Raw genomic sequence first — 19,109 nt, forward strand, 5'->3', positions numbered from 1 at the left:
ATGTAAAAATGAATAATTTTTAAAGCTATTCTAAATTGATAGAGAATGAAATGAGCTTGGAGGGCTAAAAGGTAAAGTACTAAACTCTACTCAAAATTTTCCTGTATAGTGGGCAAAGCAGATTTTACACTTAAATTCTATTTTTCTATCCATAACTATGCTTGATGGTCTCAACTCCACGCAATAAGATGCTTCCATATGGGGTGTTTCTCCCACATCTCCTTTCCAGGTCCTTTTTGTGTGTTTTCTTTCCCCATTAGAGTATAGATTCCTTGGGGGTGGGTACTGCCTTTCACTTTCTTATTTGTATTCTCAGTGTTTATTTTTATTTTTATATAAAACTAATAATTAATAAATTTCAAAAGGTCTCTCGGAAACTCAAGGGGCAGAGGAGGTGCTGACCGCGTAGGGAGAGGGAGCCCCTTTGCCAAGGAAACCCCAATTTTATATAGATACTTAAGAAATGTTTATTTAATGTTTAGAAGAATTGCACATGTGTAGCCTATATTTGATTGCTTGCTGTCTAGGGAAGGGGAAGTTGGGAAGGGAGGGAGAAAACCTTGGAACAAGAGGTTTTGCAAGGGTGGCTATTGAAAACTATTTTGTAAAATAAAAAGCTGTTATTAAAAATGTTTATTGAATTGAACTGAAAAAAATTGATAAAATAACAAAAATACAGATTAGCAATTTTGAAAGCTTTCAAAACCATGATAAATGTAGTTACCATTTATGATTTCATGGGACTGATGATGAAACATGTTACCCAACTTTTGACAGAGAGATAGTAGATTTTAGGTGCAGTGGGACATACATATATATTTGTTACAAGGAATTTTTTTTTGTTATTAGACTTTATTAAGAAATAGCATTTTGTTTTACTCCCAGTTAAATGTTAAGAATACTTATCATTCATTTCCCCAAGATTTTGAGTTCCAAATTTTTCTGCTTTCATCCCCTCCCCTGTTCCAAAGATATTGATACGTAGTTTGATATAGTTTATACATGTATTATCATGTAAAACGTAGTTAATTATTAGAGTTGTGAAAGAAATAGTTTAAAAGGAAAAAATGAGAAAGAACAAAGTTAGTGAAAAAACATGGTTTGATCTGTATTTAGATTCTGTCAGTTCTTTAACTGAATATGGATAGCATTTTCCTTCATGAATCTTTTATGCCTTATTTGACTCATTTTGTTGCTGAGAAGAGCTGGGAAACTCAAGGGGCAGAGGAGGTACTGACCGCATAGGGAGAGGGAGCCCCTTTGCCAAGGAAACCCCAATTTTATATAGATGCTTAAGAAATATTTATTTAATGTTTAGAAGAATTGCACATGTGTAACCTATATTTGATTGCTTGCTATCTAGGGAAGGGGGAGTTGGGAAGGTGTGATCACCACACACAATACACATTGATATTGTGTACAGTGTTTTCCTGGTTCTGCTTATGTTACTTTACATCAATTCATATAAGTCTTTCTAAGTTTTTCTGAAATCATCATTTCTTATTGTACAATAGTATTCCATTACATTCATATATAAAGTTTGTTCAGCCATTCCCTATTTGATGAATAGCCCCTCTGTTTCCAACTTTTGTCATTACAAAAAGAGCTGCCATAAATATATTTTGGACATCTAGATCCTTTCCCCTTTTTCATGATCTCTTTGGGATTTAGACCTACTAGTGGTATTGTTGGATCAAATGGTATATACAGTTTAGTTGCCTTTTGGGCATAGTTTAGATTGCTCTGCAAAATGATTGGATCAGTTCTCAACTCTACTAAGAGTGCATTAATGTTTACCTTTTCCCACATCCCCTCCAACATTTATCACTTTCCTTTTTTGTCATATTAACCAATCTGATAGGTATGAGGTGGTATCTCAGAATTATTTTTTATTTTATAATTTTATTTTTAATAAATTATGTATATATAAATTTTGTAAAAAAATTATTTTAATAAGCACTTTTTCTGATCAAAAAATTTAGAGCATTTTTCAAATGCCTATAGATAGCTTTGATTTCTTCATCTGAAAACTGCTTGTTCATGTCTTTTGACCTGTTATCAATGGGGAAATTGCTAATATTCTTATAAACTTAAACTATATATTTAAGAAACAAGATTCTTCTCAGAAACACTGGTATAAAGAGTATTTCCCATTTCTGTTTTCCTTCTAATCTTGGTTTCATTGGTTTTGTTTGTACAAAAACTTTTGAATTTAATATAATCATAATTATCTGTTTTTCATTTTGTAATGCTCTCTATCTCCTATTTGGTCATGAATTATTCCACTCCCTATAGATCTGAGAGTTAATCTATTCTTTACTTTTCAATTTGATTGTAATATTACTTTTTATGTCTATATCATGCACCTGTTTTGACCTTATCTTGGTGTATGATGTTGATCTAGTTTGTATCCTGTTGTTTTCTAGCAGTTTTTGTTGGATAATGAGTTCTTATTCTAAAAACTGGAATCTTTGAGTTTATCTCATACTAGTGTACTATTGACTACTATGTCTTTTGTAGCAAATCTTTTTCACTGAACCAACCACTCTTATTTCTTAGCCAGTACCAGATAGTTTTGATGATTACTGCTTTAAAATATTGTTTGAGATATGGCATTGCTAGGCTAGTTCCTTCTTATTTTCCCTCCATTAATTCCTTTGATGATCTAGATCTTTTGCTCTTCCAGATGAATTTTGCAGCTATTTTTTCTAGTTCTATCAGTTAATTTTTTTGGAAGTTTGATTGGTATGGCACTGAATAAGTAAATTTCTTTAGGCAGATTGTCATTTTTATTATACTAGCTCAACCTAACCATAAACAACTGATATTTTTTCTAATTGTTTGGATCTGACTTTATTTGTATGAAGAATGTTTTATAATTGTGTTCATATAGTTCCTGAGTTTATCTTGATAGGTAGACTCTTAAACATTTTATATTGTTTACAGTTATTTTAAATGGAATTTTTCTTTCTAGCTCTTGTTCCTGGGTTTTATTGGTCATATAAAGAAATGCTAATGATTTATGTGAGCTTATCTTATATTCTGCAACTTGGTTAAAATTATAAATTTTGTCAAGTACTTGTTTTTTCTTTTTAATGATGAGAGTGAGAGGAAGAGCAAAACATTTTCTTTATTTTTTGAAGTAGCTGGGGTTAAGACCTTGCCTAAGATCACACAACTAGTGTCTGAAGTTGGATTTGAATTCAGGTCCTCCTGACTCTAGGGGCAGTGCTATAGTCACTTTGCTACCTACCTGCACCTAAAAAAGTTTTAAAAATAGAGAAATTGGGGGTTACAGATTTGGAATGTGCATATTCTTTCAAATAAAGTCATTGTATTTCTAATATTCTTTAGACATTTTACTTTGTTACGAGACCTTTCACAGGGTAGAGGTAATATGGAAATGTTTTATTTAAAATCAAAACATTTCAATAAAATTTTTAAGTGAAAAAGAAAAACACAAAAAGAAAGAGTAGATAACATTAACTTAAAAATTATCATTTGATATCAAATTGATGGTGATGGCTATTACAAATTAGTTGAAAAATAACTATATTAAAAGAGATATTGACAGTCTAGAATGATGGGTTGAGTCTAATTAAGTAAAATTTTTATTGTGTTCAGTGTTAGATTATCAACTTTCCAAGTATGAGATATGGGAGATGTGGAAGAAGATTTGTTAAAATTTAAAAAAAAATTAAGTCATCAAAACAAAATCACATAGTAACTAAAAAACCTTAATATTATCTGAGGCTGAATTAAGAAATGCGTAGTGTCCAGAAAGAGGAACATGATACTTACCTATACCATGATACTTAGCAAATCCAAAATACTATGTCCAGTTCTAGGAGCAAGACCTTCTGAAATACATTGACAAGCTGAACAAGGGAAACCAATCATGATGTGAGAGCGCTGAAGATCATGTCATATAAGAATCAGTTGAATGAATTGGACATGTTTTGTCTGGAGAAAAAAAAATGTAAGAAAAAAATTCTTAAGAATTAGAGCTAGCCAGAAAGTGAAAAGGGCTTACATGGGAGGTAATGAGCTTCATTTCCTCGAATATTTTCAAACAAAAGCTTTATCAAGCAAAGGGAGTTCATCTAGGCTCATTTGTGGCATCTGATGTATAAGGTTACAGTTTTTAGATCTCACAGACACCAATTGCATTTTCACCTCTGTGGTTCTTGTGGAAAAAAACTTGTGACCTTGAAGGAGTTGTTGAGTTTGAGTAAGGGAAATCCCATCATTCATCAGGGCAGTTTCAGAATATTTGAGTCCCATCCAAAATGGAGATTTCTCAAAGTTGACACAAAGTGGGATATCTTCAAAATGTTATCTTACATTTTGCCTTCACTTACTCCAGATGCTTTTACTAAACACTGTATTTTGAATTCTTTTATTCCATAAAGGATCTCCCTAGTAGCATTTTTTGTCCATTCCATGAGATACTCATTGGAGAGCTTCCTATTGTTAATATTATCTAAACTTACCCTTTGGCTTGTATTCTTACCCAGGGGAAATTCTCAGAAAAATATTTAAGAACAATGAGATTTCTCTTAAGTCCATGTGATACTACTGTCAGTAAGTGGTTGATATCTATATTTACTTTGCCCAAAGAAGTAAGATTTGTCTATCAAACAATTTTAAAGAAAGTAGAACAGGATGACTAACATTTATAAGTAAAATTTACAAACCATTTTATATGTATTATCTCATTTGATCTTCACAACCCTATGGTATAGGTACTTTTATTATCATACTCATTTTGACTACCTGCCATCTAGGGAAGGGGGTAGAGGGAAAGAGGGGAAAAGTTGAAACAGAAGTTTTTGTAAGGATCAATGTTGAAAAATTACCCATGCGTATGTTTTGTATATAAAAAGCTATAATAAAAAAGCAAAAAAAAATTATCATTCCCATTTTACAGATAAAGAAACTGAGTCTGACTCCAAAAGGGATGAGAGATGTTGCTCACTGCCATATTTTGTCAGAAGTAGGATTCTAATTAGAGTCTAATGCTTTGTCCATTGGACCCAGTGTATCTTTAAAAAAGACTTTGCACTACTTTTTTTTGAAAATGATTAAGATAGTCCTTAACTAAAATATCCTTTAAATAAAGATCTTAAGGGGAAAAAACCTCATATATTTCTGAAGTGAGTGAATGTTCCCTCAAAGTAAGGCTGCTAGACATGTTACAAAAGACTATATAATACTTATCTTGTCTTTCTGTGATACCAGTTTTTGTGTTTGGTTTTTTACCAAGCCTGGGAGATTTTTGTGAAATGAAAAAATTGACAGTATTTGAAGAGTGAGACTCACTTTTCTAATCCATCTATTCCCCATCCTGTGCCTTAGGCCATTCTTTCTCTGCAAAAATATAGAGTCTCCTACCTCCTGTGATTGGGAAACTACATTGCATTTCTCTATGATCAGTCAAAACCCTCTCTTCTTGAGGTGTTGGAAAAAGCTAGCCTCTTAACTTATGACTAGATAGAAAAGAGACAAAATGGAAAAAACTCTGGCTTTGAAGTTAGAAAAACTAGTTTTAAATCCTCTCTCTAGTCTTATCAGCATGACTTCAGACAAATCACTTAACTTTCACAGGCCTCAGTTTTCTTATCTGCAAAATGAGAAGGCCTTATAGGCCCCTTCTAATACTAACTCTTTGATCTTATGATCAGTTTCCCGCAGAGTTAACATGTATATTTTGTAATAACTTTGTATATCTTGCTATTTTTTAGAAAAAATTCTAGTGGGCAGCTAGGTGGCACAGCAACCCTGAAGTCAGGAGGACCTGAGTTCAAATCTGGTCTCAGATACTTCACACTCCTAGGTGTATGACCCTGGGCAAGTCACTTAAATTGCCTCAACCAAAAAAATAAATAAATTCTTTTTGTTTTATCTTAACTTTCTAGAATAAAACAAGATTTTTCATAACAAATAAAATGATTGCACACAGAAACTGTAAATCTATTATGTACAATTTGCTTTTCTTTTTCAATATATAATAAAATTGTTTTTTAATTTTTTAAGTCAGTGATTCTGCTTATTTCTTTTAGCCTATTCCATTAAGCACAGTTACAATAACATTTGACAGTTACAGTCAAAAGCACATTTTGACTATTTTATTTTGATGTATAAATTTTGATTATTATAAATACTCAGATTAAGGTATTTGTATCCAGAGAAAGAACTGATAAATAGAATGATTTACATATATATGTATACATAATATATATGCACATATATACATGTATGAGTCTAATGGTAGCCATTTTTAGGGCAAGTGGAGGGAAGAAAAAAGAAAGTTATATGATAATTTTATTATATATTGAAAAGGAATAGCAAATTTTGTATAATAGATTTGCAGTTTCATGTACAATCACCTTTTTAAAAATTATTCTGTGTTGTAGAAATGCTTGTCTTATTTCATAAGTTCAAAATAAATTTAAAAATTTTGAAGTACAGTGATTAGCACATAATGCTTAATGTTTGTTGCCTTGTCTTTGTTCCAAATGTTAACTAAGACTCTTAACTTCCTTTCCTGCTTTCTAAACCCTACATCCTTAGAAACTGAAAAATTGATGTAGGTAGGATGCTTTGGGGACCCTGTTTTCCCATGCTGACTTGGTGGATATAATATTTTTAAGTCACTGATTTCATATGTAAAGATGGATGGCAGAGCCAAGAATCCAGTTTCATATTCTATAAGATGCAGCAACAAAAAAGGAAATGCATTTAGAATTTTACACTATGGAAATTAATTGTAAGATCAAAGCATCATAGAGTTAGGACTAGAAGGGTCCTATGAGAATTTTATTCTACTTTTGCATTTGTAGCAACACAAAAAGGCATAAAGTTCCTCTTTTATCCAATATTACAGAAAATAAGCATTTTCCTTTTTTAAAAATCAGTTTAATAACATTTCTTTTAAAAATTGTTGATTTTTCCATCAACTTTTGTGCCAAAAGTTGCCCCTTCTTTCTCTTCTATCCAGCAACCTATCCCCATCATAAAGACTACCAGAGAAAAAGGGAAAAAGAAGTTCAGCAGACCTAAATTATACATCAGCTTAATCTGATGAGTATTCTTCACCCTTAATCTTCCATCTTTGCAAAGAAAGAAGAAAATACTATTTTCTTTCATCCTTCAGGGCAAAGAACTAATGTTACTTGTATAATTTATTTCCATAAAATTCTCAAATATATTTTTTAAAATAATAGTTTATTTCTTTTGGCATAAAACAGAACCAAAGGGAACATTAGATACATTATGAAAATAAGAACCCAGATGATGATACTGATGTCCTTCAGTTCTTGAATAGTTTTGTCATCCTAGTGATGTAGGTACTTCCTCCAGAGGTGTAGATCATATCCACTACTCCTTTTTCTCTGTGAATCTTGGCCATATCTCCCTGCAAGTTCTTCACAAATGCTCTGGACAATATATACTAGAAGACTTCTTCTGAATGGCTCCAATATAAGGATCCCATTGTAGCAGACAGGCTCCCAGTTTGTTATCCTTTGTTCTCACATCCTTTTTCTAATCATACCTCTCTCTTCAATAATTCATTTTAATGTCACTTCTCATAGGCTCTTCACCCTTAGTAATATGGTAAAATGGGAAACATATATTTCCCTTTGGAGACTCCTAATTTTAATTCTATAGATGCTGTGCTCATCCATAATTTGCAACCATCTTGAATTACCAGAAGGCAGTGATGGTGTTCAAATAAATTTTTATTTCAGGGATGATGTTGGAGTTGTTGAAAGAGCTGTACACTTTTCCAATTGCAGCTTTGCTTGATGCTTTCCTCTTCTGTAATTTTGGTCCTAGTGTGGTGTCTTTCCAAGATAAATATGCTGAGAGGCCAGCACTAAGTGCTATCCATAAAACTTAATATTATTGTCAGGATAGTAAACATTCTTCAGCCACTTGGTATTTTCTTCTGTGAATTATAAGACTAAAACTTTTCAGAATGATTATGGATATCATTTAACTGATTGTGAAACATTCCTGCGTTTGATTCAGTGAATATGTCATCCACAAACAGAGTACCAGGAGGACTTCACTCTCTGAGGAATCAGAGATTTGAGTTTTCCCTGGAAATCCTCCATGATTTGTGAACATGCATCCTCCTAAGCATGTTATGTCTTACTTGATAGCAATAATTAGAGAATGTTGTTTTAGGATGATAGATTTTGAGCTAGAAGGGACTTTATAGGGGACTGTAGCCCAACTCTCCCATTTTACAGGTAAGACAATTGAGGCCCAGGGTAGTTTAGTGACCTGGTCAAAATAAGTGCTACCCCATAACAGGGAAACTTGGGATCTGAGCTCTTGAGAAGTTTAGTGCTTTTTCCATTGCTCCATATCTAACTTAGATTAGAAAATCACATTTAGAGGTAGGTAGGTGGTGCAGTGGAGAGAGCACCAGCTCTGAAGTCAGGAGGATCTGGGTTCAAATTTGGCCTCAGAGACTTAACACTTCCTAGTTGTGTGACCCTAGGCAAGTCACTTAACCCCAATTGCCTCAGCCAAAAAACAATAATCATAAAGAAAATAAAGAAAAAAAATCACATTGAGAGTATTAACAGTTAATATTTTACAGGTGATCTAAAATTTTAATTTGGTATGTTTCTCCAACATTCTACCATTATCATTGCAGACATATAGAAGCAGGAAACACAAGACAAAGGACTATTTGGGGCGGGGGATGGCTAATACTTACTCATCTGGTAGCTATCTTCCTAATAAAGAGCATTTCCACTATTGGTTAAGCTATTTGTGGACAGAGTCAATCTGTCATTGTATCCATATTCAAATAATAGAATCTTTCAGAACTTGTGCAGCATCAATATATTCTAGAATTCATGGTCATGTCAGTGCTATTTATAGTAGTGGTGTAGTGATAGGTCATATAAATGTTTATCTTGTTTAAAAAAAAAACATCTGCCTAATTAAGTAATAATTGGTGATGAGTATAGGCTTTCACATTCTAGAAATGAGATTAAGAGTGATTGCAAGAGAAAAACAAATTCTGTCAAAACTCAGTTTATTAACGTAAATGTAAGCAGAAACCATTATTCTTCCTTTATGTGTAAGTTAAGTGATGTAACTTTTCTTTTCAAGCAGGATTGATTTTTTTTTCTTTTTCTTTTTCTTTTTAAACAGATTTTATTGGAGCCAGGAGTGATCCAGGATGTATTGGCAGCTGGAAGTCATCTTCAGCTACTGGAGCTCCTCAATTTATGTTCCCACTATCTCATCCAGGTATTCATTCCTTCCATTCCAATATGCCTTTCATGTTCCTTTCTCCTGTAGTCCTGAGCAGCAGCTCTGCTGTCCCAGCTTCTCTGTGGGTGTAATAGCATTCACCTGGAAGGCTCACGGCCTGTTGCAATAGAGATTCCCCTGCAGACTTGGCTCTGTAACTCTTCTCTGGGGCAGAGATTTTGGAACAGTGGAAGACACTAAACTCTTGGTCTCCCTGACAATATCTTAGAATCTTAGATTTAGAACTAGGATGTCATCAAGTCCAATTCTATTATATTAGAGGAAGTTGAAATTAAGTCATTTGCCCAAGATCACACAGGTAGCCAGTGGGAAGGTAGGGATTTGAACCCAGGTCTTTTGAGACTAAATCTAGTATTCTTTATATTACATTGGTTCTTTAAATACATACATTTTGAATTTTTAACTCTATGAAGTAAGTAGTTTGAGTATCATAATGTCCTAGGCTTGGAGCTGGAAGGAACCTTAGAGGCTTTATAATCAGACCCCTTCATTTTATAAAGAAGGAAACTATGACACAAAAAGGTAAATATATAGTTAATAATAATAATAGCTAAAAGTAGCAACATTTCTATAGCATTTAACATGTATCAGACACTGTGCTAGACACAATGATTCATTTGAGCTTCACAACAACCCTTGGAGGTAGGTGCTATTGTCATTCCTGTTTTACAGATAAGGGAACTGAAGCAGAAGTAAGTGACTTGCCCAGAATCATATAGCTATTATATTTGGAATTCAGGTTTTCCTGACTTCAAGTTTGATTTACAGGATCAAACACTACTTTATAGATTGTATCAGAAGGGGTCTCAGAAATGGTCAAGTCCAATCCCTTCATATTAATAGAGAAAGAGGAAAAGGAATTTCATGGAAATAAAGTAACTTGCCTAAAGTCATGCAGGTAATTAAATGACAGGCTTTATTTGAACCCAGGCTTTCCAGAGTGCATTTTCTTTTCTCTGTACCATGTAAGGTATTATAGCATTAAGATTTCTGAGTCTCAAAAGAAGCCATAGAGCTAGTAAAGATCGGAGGAGGGGGCCAGCTACAAGGTACAGTGGATAGAGCCCTAGTCCTGGAGTTCAGGAAGACCTGAGTTCAAATATGAACTCAGATAATAGATATATGACCCTGAGGAAGTCCCTTAATCCCAATCTGCCTCAGTTTCCTCATCTGTAAAATAAAAAAAAAATAATAGCACCTACCTCTCAGAATTGTTGTAAGGATCAATATTTCTAAAGTGCTTATCACACAGCAAGGTATGTAGGAGGTATTTAATAAATACATAAGATTCCTTGTATCTCCCCTTCTGCAAAAGATCTATTAATTTCCTGTTGGTTCAGATGAAAAAAAAATAATATCAGCCAACATATATAGTGGATATTAAATTTTTCATAGTATTTATGCACTAATGTATTTTTATTCCTTTAAGCAAAATTATAAAAAATACTTCATCAAGTATGACATTTCAGTTAACGCCCTTTCATAAGGTAGTACATTAGATAATTACTAAAATGGAGTCAAAAGGGTTTTAGAGAAAGTATAGATGGAAAGATGAAAAAAATTAAAATCTAATGAAGAAACTGAAATCCAAATATATTAAATGACTTGCTGAGAATTACACAGCAAAGTCTCCAAGTGCAGTGCAGGGTTGTCCAGGATTCCATTCTACATGAGAAGCACTCTATTTTTTTTTTCAGGTATAGGTCTGCATAATAATACTCTTGGAGTCAGGAAATGAAACAGCAAATGAAAGAAGCATAAGGCGATGAATCAATAACAATATGTATATTTTTTAATTGCTTCACCATATTTACTCTAACATCATTTAATTTTTTATTCTGTTTTTATCTCATTTTCCATTTTTTTCTCGTATCACTGAGAGGCAAGAAAAAGATAATTTTATCCTTTTCCACAGGTGAGCAAAACTGCAGAACATAAAGGTTAAAAGACTTATAGGGGTGTGTTTTAATGAAAGAATTGAATTGACTTATTTTTGGCATTTTAACATCACGGCTGTATTATAGCCCGAGCTTTATGTATTTACCCGACTAACTTTGCTGCCGTAGGCAGTTAAAAGACAATGATGTGTGTTGACAACATTCTGGTAACAGTGTTCTGATTATTGAGAAACATATGATAAGTGTAGCACTCCAGATGAAGTCAGGAGAATCATGGCTTGTTTTGTGTTGTTTTTTTCTAATAAAGGAATTAAGACATCAGGTGACTTGCAGTAGGTCAATATAGAATCTTGACATTTCACACTAATGGTTTGTTTTCTGATGCAAAGCAACAACTGGGTTATATACAGACAGGATTTTCATGGACAGTCATTCAGGAAGCAAGAGGCATTCTGAACATTTGAAATTCATACTGCCACATATGAGTTTCCATAGAGTTTTTTTGTCAGCTTTTGTTTTTTCACTGTATTTTTCCTTTGTTTTATTCATTGGTACTTTCTAATTGTAGCAAAGGGGCAGCTAGGTGACAGTGGATAGAATGCCAATCCTGAATTAAGGAGAACCTGATTTCAAATTCTAATCATTTATTAGCTGAGACCCTGGACAAATCATGTAACCCTGTATGCCTCAGTTTCCTTATATGGAAAATTATCTGGGGAAGGAAATGGCAAATTACTCTAGAATCTTTACCATGAAAACCCTAGAGTCAGACATGACTAATTGATGAGACCGTAAGAAAAGAAAATTGTGGCAGAACACATGATACCGAAAAGGGGTAATTTGACTACAGAATAACAACTTGTAAGGCTAATATATTCTCTCTAGAACTAGAGATTTTCTCTTCTTATGATCTTTGGAGTAGTATACTTCTGGGTGGGGTTAGTATTCCTCTTGATTTGGGGAGAATCATGTAGCTGTTAATATGTATTATTAACTTTATCATGTATTAATATGTATTATTAAACTTTTTATCATGAATTAATATTTCATTGCTCAGATGAATCTATTTTAACATATTATATTCCTATGGGCTTTGGGGGGCTAAACATATTAAAACAGTATATTTTTTGAGATAAGAAGCTTCCAACTTATATTTGGAAGTAGTGCCTTTCCAAAGTTATAATGGATGCAGATCTAATTCAATTTGGTAAATTATTCCAGTCACTAAGATACTGGATATTTTAATGAAATAGATCTTATTGATTCTTATTTTTAACATAACATGTCTTTTTCAGTGAGCTTCTCTCTCTCTATAGGACCCTCCCATGTTAAAAAAAAAAAAAAAAAGTAATGTTAAGGAAAAAAAATCTACATACATTAGCCATGTCTCCCCAGATTACACCTCAGTCCCTGACTGTAGTTTACCACTTCTCTATCTAGAAGAGAGAGAGAAATGCTTTACCAGCAGTTCTCTGAAGTTACAGCTAGCCACTGCGTATATCAGAATACGGATATGTTTTTGTTTTGCCATTGTGTTGTCCAAAGACAACATATAAACAGCCTTGTACAAGCAAGATATATATACAGGGTAATTTGGAGTTAATCCCAGAGAGAAAGCTCTAGTATTAGTGAGGATTGGGAAGAGCTTCTTGAAGAAGGTAGGATTTTAGCTGAGACTTGAAGGAAGCTTAGAAACAAAGAAGCAGAGTTAAAGAGAATATGATGATAATTTAAGAATACTTTCCTTGAAGTAGTTAGCCACCTGTAGCTCCCCTGCCTGCATACTCTGTGATCCAGGGGATTCCTCTCATATTCCTTAATTGCTCCTGAAGCTAAAGAGATGGGAATTCATACCATATTCCCTTTTTTTAATTTCTGAAGAGTACTATGTCACCTTTATCCTCATGGATAATCACATAGTGTATTAAGATGTGCAGAATTCTTTGTTTCTATTGCCTCAATTGATCCTCCCAACAAACTTGTGAAATAAGATCTATAGCGATTATCACACACATTTTCAGGTGAGAGAAGTGAGGTTCATAGAAGTTAATTGGCAAATCACAGAGGTAAGAGTAGAATCCTGATCTCTTTAGATACCACCATTCTTTGCATTGGACCACAGTTCTCTAGGGACAAGACTACCAAAGGTTGGAAGATCTTCACTACCCCAGAAATATATTTCATTTCTGTTCCAATAGCAGCAAGTTAGATTCTAGAGAGGAATGTGTATTGATGATGTAGCTAGCAAGAGGAATGTCATTGGAAGCCTAAAGAGGTCTTTCAGTACCAGATTAGGGGATTGATTTTTCAGTTACAAATTGGTAAGGATATATCTTCTGTCAGCTAAAATTTAATGAGGAACTAGAGGTTCCCCCCCCCCCACATAGTTTATTATGATAGCATACTAACAGCTAACTTTCAAACTTTATCGAATATCTGAAATCTACTGTGTAGCTTCAGCTCCAATTAAGTATAACTTTGCTTTTTTGCTTTCCGTATTTCACAAAGGACCTCCCTGTTTATATTTGACCTTCTAAAAAAATCCAAGATGTGTCAGTTGATGTTAGAAGTTGAGCAAGATGTGTGAAATTAATAGCTAGCAATGTTCCCCCTAGTGTGCTTTTTAGAATTCATGCATCTATATATGCTTTTCACATTCAGCAATATTCCAACTACAATTATTTGAAAGCTGTGGGTTTCAATAATAGAGGTTTTCAGTGTGTCCTGATTTGCTGAGCCTCTTTGTCGAGATTGGATTCATTGTTTAGCCTAATCGAGGTGGTCTCGAAAATGATGGTGTCTAAATTCCTTCATCACTGCAATAAGAGACACCTGTATGGAAATAAGCACTTTAACAACAAAGAAACAGAAGCAGCCCTGGACTGGACAGTGTGGTATCACTAACGTAATGTGCTGCCCTTCAGATACAAAGACAATGTTTTTGACATAATATATGGCATTTGGTTTGACATATTTGTTTTCATCCTTACAAGGGACAGTACCTCACTATATGTATTGGCATTTGGGGGCCAAAACGTCAAAATAATGTATTTTTGAGATGAAATCTTTATACTTTATCTTTTGTTTTGAAGTAGTGCCTTCACAAAATTTTAATGAATGTAGATCTAATCCAATGTGGTAAAATGTTCAAATAAGAATCTAGTCAAATAAAATTCCAGTCAATCCAGGTAACTACAGATTTTGTTTAATGAAATAAATGTTAATTGATTCTTTTTTTTTAATATCAGAATCAAACTGCTACTATGGCACGCTACTTTTTTGCCCAGTATTCCTTATGTTTATTAAGTACCTTTTTAGTTGGGTAAAATATCAGAAAACCTTTCTTGAAATGCATTAGTATGGTATGATTTAAAAAAAAAAAAAACATCTTTTGCAGTCTAAATACCATACTTTGTATATCTCATTCTTTTTCCCAGTGGGAGAGAATAAGAATAAGAATAGAAACATGGAATGTTTCACAGTTTGCAAAAATACTTTATGTATATTTTCTAATTGGCTCCCTATTTTATAGATGAAGAAATGGAGACTGAAACAATCTCTGAAATTAAGAGCAGCTACACCTATATATAGAGTTCTGATCTGATTTTGTTTTTATATTTTATAATATTCACCAGACAGACCAGTTCCCATGTCTTCATTTCTATTATAGTTGTCAAGTCAATGCTTATTTATTAATTAATCACTGTATGCAAGGCAATGCGCTAAATAAGCATTTTTGCCTTTGAAAAAAAAAATACTCCCTTCCCATAAGGAACTCATAGTCTAATGGGGAGAGACAACATACAAGAAGCAAAGTTAAATTAAGCATAGAGGAATAGATAATATTTACACCCTCAAAGAGCTTCTTTGGGACTCTCCATTTCTTTTCCAGAAAACCCACCATTGGGAAATCTCATATTGCAGCAAGATTGAATTTTTTATACTCCTATCTTCTCTCTCTTGGATCCTTTGACTAGAGGACAGAAACGTGGATTCCAAGACATATATGTAAAGAAGGGGCTTGACAGTTTTTCTCTGTATTTCTTGCCAGCTACCCTGCTTTTGGACTTCTTTTGACTGCTCCACACCCAGCCTGACCTCCTTTTTTCAGTTTCTGTTTGTATATTGCCTTTATCCATTAAATTGTAAGCTTTTTGAGGGCACGGACTTTATTTTTATTTATATTCCCAACATTTAGCATAAAGGACTCTCACATGTTGGCAACATGCAAACTGCTATTTTCATAAAAGAGAAATGTAAATGGAGTGTTAATGGAAGGTTTTTCACAAAAGAGGCCCTAGGGGGGAGAAATAAAGGGAGAGGAGATGAGTAAAGACTTTCTACAGAAAGTGAGATTTTTATCTGAGTTCTGTGGGAGCCAGGGGTAGAGTTGGAGACAGAGAACATTACAGGAAAGGGCACAGAGTTGGGGAATAGAAACAGTGTGTAGATCAATGTAGATGGATCAGAAAGTTTATATATCTCTGCCCTCAAGGAGTTTACAGTCTACTAGGGGGAAAAGAAGCCAACACAGATCACTGATAGATGGTATTACACGATAGGTACAATAGTATATTGCTAAACAATATACTATGTGAAGTTTGAAGAGGAAGGGAATGGTCATCATGGTGACTAAATGAATGAGATGACATATGATGTTTCCCCTCCCTTAGAGCAAAGGAGAGGCGTGTATAATGAGGAACTTGATAAATTAATGTAAAATTAATTATTTTCTTCTATTTTAGCACCATGTTATTTATATATTTAACACATTAAAAGATATTACTGGCAATGTTACTGTATTATGTATATAAATGGAATGGAAATGAAATGTGAATAATCTGCTTCTCTAATTACATGTGTAGACCACTGTTAGCAGTGATCACAGTTTGTATATACAAAGTACTTTTCAAATTTATAGATATAGACAAAACAGATTCAAAGACTCAGGCACATTGGAATTAATGAATATTGGGGCTAAGTCTCAAACCTGGATCAATTTTGATTGTGATTCCAGTGCTCTTTGCATTACACTATTCACACACAACTATTCGCTAAACAACTTGTTATGTTTTACAAATGGATCGTGTCCTTTATCTCATGGTCAACTAGGCAGATTTATGGAGTTTTAGCAAAAGTTGGAGTCCTTCCACGAAGCCAGCTGGACAAACTCCCATGACGCCAAGCCACTTACTAAAATAAGCTTCTGGGATGCCAGGGCACTTTGGCTTTCCCTCTATCCTTTTCTCTCAGGCCCAAACAAAAGTATTTGCCTGGTGATTATTGACCATTTGGGGAAACTTGAACCCTAGCTCAGTTAATAATCTCTGCTTTTGGAGTTTCTTAAAATTCCAGGCAGTCCAAGAAAAAGACTGGGATGTGTGTATGTGTGTGTTTGTTGCTATTTGACATCAAAGTGATGAACATTTTATATAATTTAGTGTCTGAAGAAGAAAGTGAGGTTGAAATCGGGGTAACCTTCTCCCAGTTGCATTCCCAAGATAAATTAGGACTATTTCTAAATATTAGGGTATTATGAAAATGTAACAGAAAGCTTAAAATACAATTTCCAATTGGCAAATTCTACATATTTCATTCTTCCCTTCTCTCTATATTTAATGCCTGTTTCTTCACTATAATTTTCTTTGAACACCTCTTTCAGTTTTTAGAGGAGCCCATATTATATTAGATTTACCTTCCCAGTTCCAAGTCCTTTATGCTCCCTCACCTTCCTTGAGTCCCCATTTAGAGGGTCTTTCCTTCTAGAAACAGCATCTGTTTCCCTTTGATACTCAGGACTTAGTTCTTTTTTCAACCATCTCATTAAGACTTAACCTGCCCATCTCCCATATCTTAATGGCCAGAATATTTGTCTCCAGAACTAATCTGGGCTAGTGGGCGAAGGCTAGAAGACATCTCTAGATCTCCCCTCTTCCCAGGTAGCATTTATCATGTGCCTCTTGGCAATGATCACTTAACTGCAATTGCACCCCCACCTGCTACTTGACATAAAGGATTTATATATCTAAGGAGAATTTCCAGTCATGGGAGATATTGTTGGGACAGGCAGGGCCTCTGTGAGTGCCTTCCAATTCATATTCTGTCCGGCTACTTTTCCTAGGCAAAGGGCCAACCCTACTTCATATTGAATTGGCATTGAATCATAGGAAGTAATTTACTCACTAAAAACTGAAGGGATCAAAGAATAGGTGTCATTCTTTGCCATAAATTATTTTTTTGATTGATTAGTCACTTATCAGGCTTCTGAAAGACAGGAGCACGAAAGAGGAAATTTCTGGTGCGCATGATATAAGCGAAGGAAGATCCCTGCTGTGCAATAGTCCCCCATTCTAGACCAGAGGGGTCCAATATTGGCTGTAGATCCAATGCAGCCTGCAGCATTCCTGAGTGCAGCCCAAATTAGATTAAAATATAATTGGGAAATAGTTAACAAAACAAATAAAATTTAATAATAATAACAATAATAAAACAGATAATTTTACAATTTAAAATTAAGTCTACCTGAGGCCCACAGGGATCCTTAAAGATGTATTAGTGGCCCCCATTTCTTTTTTAATTTGATGCCATTGCTTTAAGGGAGGGCAACCATTGGTATGAAGCTGGAAATACAGTATCCAAAGAGAAATTTTATCATCCTGTGCTTGATAGTTTTATTGAAGGCTAGTCTTATTCCGTACAGAGTTAGGGGCGGATGGTATGTTTTTCCAAACATAGGATTTGAAATATGTGTACTTTATGGACGTCTAAGTTAATTAGATTACACATGTTGTGACATGGGCCTCCTTTAATTAGCTTCTGACAAATCTAGGAGCTGTGAAGCTGTCATTTTATAGTTATTAGCTCTTTCAGACAAAAACCCTTATCCTTCATCCATCTTTGTATACATCCAGGGAAAGTATAGTTGTTCGATATTGAGTTTTGTGGCTGTCTAGCATCATAGTTCATGTTTGGGCATACAGACTGAGTGTTCTGAGAGAGAAGAGGTCAAGATGACCTTTTAGTGGAGAAATGAACTTTCTTCTAGAGGAAGGAACTGCCAGTAGCTGCTCATGGGCAGCAGGTGGCAGTATGAGTCCACCAGAAGTCAGTGGAGGACTTCAAGCAAAAATCAGGAAAAATGCAAAGAAAAATTATTTATTTTCCTACATACTAGTCTTCTGACCTAATCAGTAAAAAAGTCATTATTCACACAACGCTGGGCAATATGTATTGTAATTTTTAACAAATAATAGGAAACTGTTAATGTTTTCACAGGAAATACAGTCCTGTCTTGGACTGCAGTGGTCATTTTTCACTACACTTTGTGAAATCACTCATTTGTTCTAATTTGAATGTAAATGACTCTAAGGTTTTACAAATAAGGTGACAGACTCACATAAATGTAATTGCAGGGTTCATCTCCCTCTTTTTATATATCACTCATTAGGTTATGAATTAAATACATCGTATTAAACCAGGGGCATGTCCAATGATGATATTGTAATGGCAAATTACTCTATGCTATTAGAGGTGTATTTTTTATTCATGGACATTAATTTGTCATTAAGCGGCATTAGTTTAGCACTTTTATGTGGAAGACGTGACCTGAAAGAGGAGACTTATGACTGTAACATGAGAAAAGGAATACAAGTGCTAGACATATATGGGCATTGTATCACACTCAAGAAAACAGAAGGGCAGCTTTGCTTGATTTTTTCCCCCATTTATTTTGTTTCCTATGTTTGAAAGAATGAAAGGTCATTCTTTCAGAGTGAAGAAGCTACCTTTTTTTTAAGATTATATATTTGGAAGAACCATAAGCCTCAGACCAAACTTTCCTGAGTGTAAATCATTCGTAAGCCCACAAACCTAAAGGTAATGTGAGTTCTAAGAAGGCTGAACCAGATTCCA

The 19,109-nt window shown here is 34.2% G+C and overlaps 1 protein-coding gene across 1 annotated transcript in view; it reads left to right on the forward strand.

The window, feature by feature from the left end:
- Positions 1–19,109, forward strand: part of KLHL32 (kelch like family member 32) — a 310,357-nt gene that overhangs the window by 180,664 nt on the left and 110,584 nt on the right. Inside the window, exon 5 of the mRNA XM_051996720.1 lies at positions 9,178–9,276. Coding sequence (XP_051852680.1) covers positions 9,178–9,276 — 99 coding nt within the window. The remainder of the gene's footprint in view (positions 1–9,177; positions 9,277–19,109) is intronic.

This window comes from Antechinus flavipes, chromosome 4 (assembly GCF_016432865.1).
Source record: "Antechinus flavipes isolate AdamAnt ecotype Samford, QLD, Australia chromosome 4, AdamAnt_v2, whole genome shotgun sequence".
Taxonomy (NCBI): domain Eukaryota; kingdom Metazoa; phylum Chordata; class Mammalia; order Dasyuromorphia; family Dasyuridae; genus Antechinus; species Antechinus flavipes.